The 8,828-nt window shown below is 33.0% G+C and overlaps 1 protein-coding gene across 2 annotated transcripts; it reads right to left on the reverse strand.

The window, feature by feature from the left end:
• Positions 1–3,196: 3,196 nt before the first annotated feature.
• On the reverse strand, positions 3,197–5,629 carry LOC120083452 (proline-rich receptor-like protein kinase PERK2). 2 transcript variants are annotated; one of them, XM_039039221.1, is made up of 3 exons: positions 5,049–5,629; positions 3,615–4,183; positions 3,197–3,451 (listed from the first exon to the last, which is right to left on the reverse strand). In XM_039039221.1, the coding sequence occupies exons 1-2, from the start codon at positions 5,548–5,550 to the stop codon at positions 3,648–3,650; spliced, it is 1,038 nt and encodes a 345-aa protein (XP_038895149.1). In that variant the 5' UTR covers positions 5,551–5,629; the 3' UTR covers positions 3,197–3,451; positions 3,615–3,647. The 2 variants fall into 2 exon arrangements, with proteins under 2 accessions (XP_038895149.1, XP_038895148.1); XM_039039220.1 differs by having other exon boundaries at positions 3,615–4,189; positions 5,049–5,626.
• Positions 5,630–8,828: the final 3,199 nt, after the last annotated feature.

Raw genomic sequence — 8,828 nt, forward strand, 5'->3', positions numbered from 1 at the left:
GTTCTCGAGATCCTATGTCTCCTTTATTGTCGTGGCGATAATCTCGAACTTTGTATTTAGGCTTCGTAGAACCTTCTCCATGACATGAACATCGGTGATTTCTTCACCATTCCGTCTCAATTGATTGACGACAGCCATTACTTTTGTGTGATATTCTGCTATCACCTCCGTCTCCTTCATTTGTAAAGATTCAAACTCACCACGTAAGGTTTGCAACCATACCTTTTTCACATGATCGGCTCTTCTATGAGTCGATTGGAGGTTGTCCCATGCTGCCTTTGACATCTCCGCATTGGCGATGATCTCAAACGTATCTTCGTCCTCCGATTGATACAAGATATAAGGGGCCTTCTTGTCCTTCTTTCTTGTCTCCTTTAACGCATCTCTTTGCGCTTGATTGGCTCCAGCTTCTACCTCTTGGAAACGGTTCTCCACGATCTCCCACACGTCTTGTGCTCCTAGTAACGCTTTTATCTTGATGCTCCAATTGTCATAGTTGAGCTTGGTAAGCATTGGTAGTTGAAGTGAACCTATCCCACCGTTGGCCATTTTTCTCTCAATATTTTCTACTAGCTCTGATACCACGATGTTAGAAAAAAAAACGTGGAGGACAAATATGAAAAATGAGAGATATATTTTCAATTCAACTAAGCATGCCTTTATATAGACTTACAAACATAACCATAGGAATGCCAATGGTTACAAAAATCTCATAACTCACATAACTCCTATAACTTAAAAATCACTATTGGTTACAAAAAACTAAAAGTTACAAAACTCAAAAGTCACACTAAATGCCACAAATAAAATTTAATAATGACAAACGTCTCAACAAGAGCAAGTAGATCCCAGCATTGCTGCTGCCGGGTTTCGTCGATCTCGCCACTTGATGTGCCGCCTTGCCACGTGCATCCAGCCGCCAGCATTTCGCCATCAGTTAGAGTCTCCAGCCGCCGACATTTTTTGCAATTTGTCGCCACTAGCTTTTTCACTCGTTCGCCAGCCGTGGTAGCTTCATTGCTAGTGTGGTGAGTTTTAATTCGGTCTTGGATGTTCTTAAGTTCAAATGTTGAAAAGCTTCAGATCTGTTAGTGTGGTGGGGTGAAAGGGAAAACTGAACATAAACCATATGCACACTACGGATTTTCCTTTCAGTGACTATTCAAAAGTAGTCTCACACATTTGGTTAACTTTTCCTCAACCCAATATGACAATATCATTGCCCCTTTCCACTAATAAATATCTCTCTTTTTAAAATTATACTCAATACAAAGCTCCGTTGCTAAGGAGCAAAAAAGACAGATGAAAATAATAACTTATCCTTTGAAAAGTTTTTCAATTACGTGTTGGCCTTGTGAGGAGTGAAATATCACCATTATTTTCGGATATAAATATATATAACGATGAGACTGATCAATAATCATGCGAAACTTTCTATATACACAAATTCAAGAATCTTCTTTGTTTGGTAGTCTATACCCTTTTGATTATTTAACTCCAATTCTTAAACTCCAAATTCACGTTCATGATCAACCGACATCTTCACTAAACCTCTTAAAAAGATGACTTCACAAGATTGAGAGATTTGTCGAGAGTAACAAAATCAAGTTTGAGAGGGAGTGTTGAAATGTAAACTCAATTTTGAGTTAGTGTTATTTGGGCCTAGTCCAAAACAAAACCTCAATTTCTAGAAGTATTAATTATTATAATATTTTAGAGAAATTACATGTACGAGATATTTAGAGCATCTTTTAGGATTCTATAGAACATATGAGAAAAATGTATAATTATAAAGAATAGTCTAGATAAACAGTTGTAGCCACTAGATCATGAATGTGTTGGCAAAATTCTAGCCATAGATTTAAAAGTGCCAACTAGTATAAATAAGAGGGACCCTTTACCATTTGTATCAAGGCAAAAAAGATTAAAAATGCTCAATAACACAAGTAGCCTCTTTCTCAATTCTCTTCCAAATTTCCTCCAACCTCCAAAATTTCTTTCCAACAGAATGTGATCCAATTATTGTCGATGAAATGTGGGCTCAATACAAGACCGCATTGTCCAAGGCATATGACTTTTTTTTTAATTGAAACTAAGCTATAATCCATGTTTATCAATTATCATTATTCATTTTTATTTAGCACACAAGCTCATCATCATTCACTTCAATTGGTGAACCATCAGTTTCATTGTCTAATTAAGTCTAGTCGCGTTGGATATGATACTTGAAATACTCCCAAATTTAATATTTACGACAGTGTGTGTTTGTAGTTAGTATGCCAAGTTTTATGAGCAAGGCCTTGTTTCCATGGGAGCGCTTGTCAATGATTAATTTGATATCTTTATTTTTTTTCTTTATGTAACAAGAGCGAGGAAGGTTACGAAAGTGAGCCATTGGAAAAATTAAAAAGAACTAGAACTTGAAGAATCAGCATGGCGATGGGGATCGATGTCCTGAGGCAGAGAAAGGCACTGTAGCAACCCTCCTTTGGTTTGGGTCAATCGAAGCAATAATTTAATTAACTATCAATTATCATTTTAAAATTTCATTCTCCACTTCTTATTGCATTTAATAAAGATAATTTGTTAGGAGTGATATAGAGATAAGTCTTCAACATATGAAAAATTGTAGACATGACAAAATTTTTAAATTTAAAATTCTATTTATTCCGTATTCCAATTTTGCCCTCTTAACACTCGCTTTTTTTGATATATCAGTCAACTAATATATCACATTTAAAATATATTAGCTGTGTATTTGTTTTTCTTTTACTCTATATACTTTTTGTATTTTCTTTTTTTGTTTGTAGCAATATGAGTTATTACTCACTTTAATTTTTATATTTGCTATGTTTTTTTTCTCTTTTGTTGTTCTCTTCCTTTTTAAATGATGTTATTATTATTTTTTTTTTCATTTTTAAGTACACAAGGGTACTATTGGCTACGGAGATTCAACCTAAAACTCACTAACACTCAGTTTAGTATACTCATTTTGACAATTTGGTCGTGTTTAAAATAACTAGAGGAAAAAGTGTTTTTTTAAAAAAAATCATTTTTATGATTTTTTTTTTAAAACACTTAAATAACTGGTTATTTTTTATAGTATATCAAATGTATTAAGTGTATATCAACAGTGTAACAAGTGTATCAGACGTATACTAGTAGTGTATCAAATGCATAAAGTGTATTAAGTGTATCAAGTGAGATGAGCTTCTTTTTTATTATTTTTACAAAAATAATAAATCTAGATTATAGACTAATTTTTTAAACTTATTTTACCAATTCTACAAGAAGGGCTCGAATAAATGAGTCACATTAATACTCTTATTCACTTGAAACAAGCCACACATAATGAAGAAGTAAAATACATTATCTGACTCGACCATTGTAGAGGTAACACATTTTCCTCGTGAAGTCTCACCATGATGATCAATAGTTTGGACTAGTTTACCTTCATGGAGAAAACACAAAAAAAAAAAAAAAAAAAATGTGTCAGAACAGTGCAATTCAATAGCAATTATGAAACATATTAAGGATGCAAAAGCAAAGAATATTCATATGAATAAGACCGAAAGGAAAAGGAATTTAAATAAAAAAATAAATAAAACATTAACCCTGAATTTTCATTGAGCTGAAAATCTTCAACTTCACATAGGAGATCCAAGGTTAGCATTATCAACTTCTTGATCAATACCACGATTATTATTGGATCGACTATTTTGATTTTTAAGAAGCCAATTGCTTTGGATTACTTTTGCAGCCACAGTTTCTAATGCAGCAACCAATTCCCTACGTTTTTCTTCTCCAATTATTTCAGAATAGGCTTCCTCCACCGTCGGAAATGGCCTCTTAACAAGGATTTGGCCGCAAATTGTGGCATAAGAATCATTTAATCCCACAAGAAATTGCACAACCTTTTGTCTCTCCGTAAGCTCACTAACATTTTGAATTGCACCGCCGCTGGAACATTGAGCCAAATCAGTAATATAGAATGAGAGTTCATCCCATAATGCATTGAGCTTTCTGAAGTAAGGTTCAACGAATAAGTTTTCTTGGCGATGAGATGCAATTTCCTTGTAAATTTGAAGTACTCTCAAACCATCAATGCTTTGAGATGTTTCTTCCTTTTTATTTGAGCCCATTATATCATATATTGACTTTCCTTGAAGGATGTCCGCAACATCTTTACCTACACATGTGATTTCTTTTAGAAAGAGTACTAGATTATTTCAACCAAATCTATAACCACTCAAAGAAAATATCAACAAAACTAGATCATATAGCTTGAAGATATATATACATATCACAACTAAACTAAAAAAGCAAGGTTGAATAAGCCTAATCAATAAGTATAACTAAGTTGTTATAAGGGTTATTTTTAAGTATAACAAAATAAATAAAATATTTATATGATATAGCAAAATTTCATCCATCGCGATCTATTACAGATAAACAAAAGTTTAAATTAACAACATTTAAACTAGATTTAAGTGATTTTGTTTCCAGTAGGTATGTAAATTTAAAAAATAAAATAAAAATTTCATTGATTAAATTGATGGAGTGCCAAGTTAACTTGTAATTTAATTAAGCTTATATTTTTATTTATAATTTTAAAATAAAAATGTTCCTCAATTTTCACCAAATTTTGATTCCACCCTAAATGTATAGAAGGTTCTTAAATCACCAATTGATATAAAAACTTTTTATACGTGAAGTAAATTTAATATTATATATCATCTAATACCTTTTCACTTGTGGGCTTGAAATATAAAGAAGACCCAACAAGTGGAAACACAACATCTCTTGGACTACTTGATCTGTTATCATATTAAACCACCAGTTGACCCAAAAACTTAAATTTATAGGTGAAGGTAAATTTAATGGTATACCATCTGACAGCCTTTTAAGTATATATATTTATATATAGTACTTGAATTTGAAACCTATAATAGTTTACAAATGTTTGGATGGAGTTGAGATTCATGAGTGTAGGATGAAAATTTTACAAAAGAAAAAAAAAAAAGGTGTGAAGTAATACGAAAGCTGACCGTCAAAAGAAAGGCGTTGTAACAAGCGATCACTAAGATCAGAAGCAGTATGAGAAGAAGCAGGGGAAGAAGGATCAGGACTAGTGTTGACATCTTTCTGAAGACCCAACCAAGAGCCCGGAGAACTTTTGTGATAATCTTTTGGAGAATGAAAGGATTTTGAAACAGAAGGGTTATCAAAGGAGAGTCCACCTTGTCTTACAACATTGGTATTTGAAGAAGAAGGGGTGGTGGGTTGACTTCTTGTCGTCGGAGTTGGAGTTGGAGGTGGAATCGGGGACGATGGTTCCGATCTGGACTGAGTTTTGCTGTGGTTTGGACTAGGATTTGTGGCTGCCCTTGGTGGCGTTGGGTTTGGAATTGGAGTGACTTCTATTTTGGATCCAGTAACATTTCTGGGATGTTTGTTCTTGGCTGGTTTTGCTGGCTGTGGAGTACCCTTTTTGGTCATTTTCGGAGAAAATCGGGATCTTTTGGGACTCATAATTCCCCTTCCCTCCATTTCTCTCTCACTCGCTTGGTCCTTCACCTCTCAATTCTTTGATCAGATGGGAAATGGACAAATGCCCAAACCTTCACTGGTTATCCCCAACTACGAAGCTTGTGACCCCACCGACAGTTGACATACTCACTTTTATAATAATCCATTTATTTTTAGGAAATTATTAGAAATAGCATGATTAGATTTTTTTCAAAACTCGTAAAAATTGTTTTTCTCGATCGATCTCGTGTTAAAAAATCAACTTTTTCTAACTCATCGATTGTTTTGAGACTTCTTCGTACATCTTTGATTACCTACCGAGATTTACTATTTTATGTAATCTTCCCAAATCTTATACAAAATCTTATATTATTTTCAAATTTTCTCAAATTTCGATTATGTTTACTCAATATTGTATCAAATTATTATGTAATTTTTCAAATCTTTAGTATAATTTATGTTTTCAAAATTATATGAATTTCCAAAATTCTAAATGGGTTTTCTAATTATCAAAATAGATTTTCCAAATTGATTCAACATTTTTAAATTTTGTGAAAGATCAAAATTTTTGAAAAATCGGGTAAGATTATACCCGGGATATATACTGAATCTTGGTATTAATCCGTCTGAGATTCCACCGAGAAAGCTTAAATATATGAATTTCAGTGTTAATTATGCCCGAGATTTCACCGAAAGCTCAAATATATAGAATCTCGGTATTAATTATGCCCAAGATTTCACCGAGAAAGCTCAAATATATAAAATCTCGGTGTTATTTTGCCCGATATTAAAATCGAGATGTACATAATCTCGATATATAATTTGGTGAGATGTAGCGAGAAAGTTTCAAACAATCGATAAGTCAAAAAACGTTAATTTTTTAACTAAAATCTTGTAGTCGATCTCGTATGAGATGGACCGACAACACTATTTTTACGAGTTTTAAAAAAAGATGCTAGTTTTATAAGGTAAAAATTTAAACGTGTTATTTTTTACAATTTTTATTACATTACTATCAATTTGATATGTTGTTTTTTTCAAAAAAAAAAAACAAGACCTTTCATTATCTGCACCGTGGGATCTCGAATAACCTCCAAACTCTTTTCCTCACATTCTCTACTCTCTTTTGCAGCAAAAACTCAGTTTATGTCTCTGGAATTTCATGGTTTGGATTGTTGAAAACCCCTTGTATTTGTAGAGAAAATTTTCCAAAACTAATTTTTTTCCCAAACAATAACTCTGGTGCCGCAACAGTTGTCCAGCTCTAGGACGCTCTATTGTCGTGCCGTGGCACTCCCCCCTTTATGTTGCTTCTGTGGATGGTGTCGCGAAAGTGCCGTGTAGCGTTGCAGTGCCTTCCCATTTTCTTTCATATTCATTTTTTTCTCTCTCTTTTCTTGGGAAATTTGGCCTGGTTTTGTTCTTTTGACTCTCGAATCTTGTTTTATTGCTAAATCCGTAAAAAACACTAGCAAACACATCTAATATATATAAGAATTCTAAACTAGAAGCAAAGTAAACACTTTTTTTAGTGCTTTTCAATTACTCAATTAAAATTTGCTATGTAACAAATATTTTTTTGAAAAAAAATAGAATTATTTTTAATTTCTTACTATATTACAAAGAGGACTACATGATACACCTACTGTCTAAGTTGAACCTAATCATTATTCTTTTTGAAGAATTATAATTACGTGATGATAGTAGGATGCATTAAGATAGTGTACCTCGACATACACCAAACTATTCATCTTTAAAAATCCTGTCTTTCTAATCTCTGTTATTTTGTTTGATGTAATTTAACTAACTTATACCCTAACTTTTAAATTTCATCTATTCAAACTCTAGATTTTGGACAATATTTGTTTTTACTTTTTGATACGTTGATTCACTAATATTAAATATATGTGCCTTTATATGGAATAATCTTCTCCAACTCACAAATTCAAATTAGAAAAAAAGAAAACAACAATTCTTACACAAAATTAAGTTCTACATCGTCGTTTTTCCCTACGTCCAATTAATTTTCTAGTTTGTATGTATGTGTGTATATATATATATTAAACGCCAAAATTGCGTAATAAGGTGGGGTTGTATTTTCAATATTCACATGGAGTCGGGTTGACTTTGTAAAGAATGACGATATTGATCTATTTAATTAATTGAAAAATGAAAATATATTATATAATTTACGACTTCAAAAATAAAAAAAGAAAAATTACGTTGATTAGATGATATTAATTAGAATGTCATAATACTTAGCAATAAATAAATAGTAGGGACAGAAGAATAAGGGCTGGCAATCGTCTAATTAGGACGACTGAACACATATCAATAAAGAAATAGTAGGGACAGAACAATAAGGCCTGGCAATCGTCTATTTTATTGAATAATAACAATTGCCGTCTAACACAAAAGAAAAAATAAATAAATAATAAAAAACCCTCATATAAGTCTTTAGATAATAATAATAAAAAATAAATAAATCTAACAAAAAGACTAATATAATAACTCCTCCGTCAGCAATAAATTCTCAATCTCAATAATAACAATCCATAAATCTAAATCACTACAAGAATTTTGGACTTTAATATCGGTTGAAAAAAGTGAAATTAAATGTATAATGTCGGTTTTGTTTTTTTTAAAAAGAAAATCTTTAATGTCAGTTTTACACCGACATTGTAGGGGTACCTTTAATGTCGGTTTTAAATCGACATTAAAAACCCACTTAATTTTTTCCTCTTCACTCTCCCCCTATTTTCTATTTTCCCCCAATTTTTTTCATTTTTCCCTCTTCACTCTCCCCCCTATTTTCTTTTTCCTCTCATTTTCACACTTCCATCTTCAGACCCTCTTCTTTCTCACTTCTCTCTTATTGACTCATGCATTGGGTGTGTGAGCAAGAGCAAGTGAAGCGAAATGTTAAGCGTAAGGCGTTTGGGTGGACATCCGTGTAGCCAAATGAGCAGTGCTACACGATGAGCGTAGATGAATCGCTAAGTAATGACGGCGCTAAATGAATGAGGAGGTAGGCGATCGTGTAGGCGGGCGCTTGGACATTGAACGATCTGGTATAGCAATTGAATAGGGAGCTAAAAAAGTAATTAGTTAGTCGGCGATCGTGTTAGGTGGGCAACTAGACGTATCGTGTAGCAATGGCAGGGCAGTCTAAACTACGAGTGTCAGTGGTTAGATCTGGGCAGTGAGTGTATTATGTAGGCAATGCGAAGAGAGCTAATAAACGATGAGCGTTAGATGATCGTATAGGCAGATGGCGCAGAGCTAAGTGACCATGCGCA

This window comes from Benincasa hispida, chromosome 8, assembly GCF_009727055.1.
Source record: "Benincasa hispida cultivar B227 chromosome 8, ASM972705v1, whole genome shotgun sequence".
NCBI lineage: Eukaryota > Viridiplantae > Streptophyta > Magnoliopsida > Cucurbitales > Cucurbitaceae > Benincasa > Benincasa hispida.

Excerpts from the sequence above, each read along its gene's own strand:
- LOC120083452 (XM_039039220.1), bottom strand. The coding sequence starts at position 5,550 with ATGGAGGGAAGGGGAATTATGAGTCCCAAAAGATCCCGATTTTCTCCG. Across the intron at positions 4,190-5,048 it reads ACAACGCCTTTCTTTTGACG|GTAAAGATGTTGCGGACATC; the intron begins GTCAGCTTTCGT and ends TCACATGTGTAG.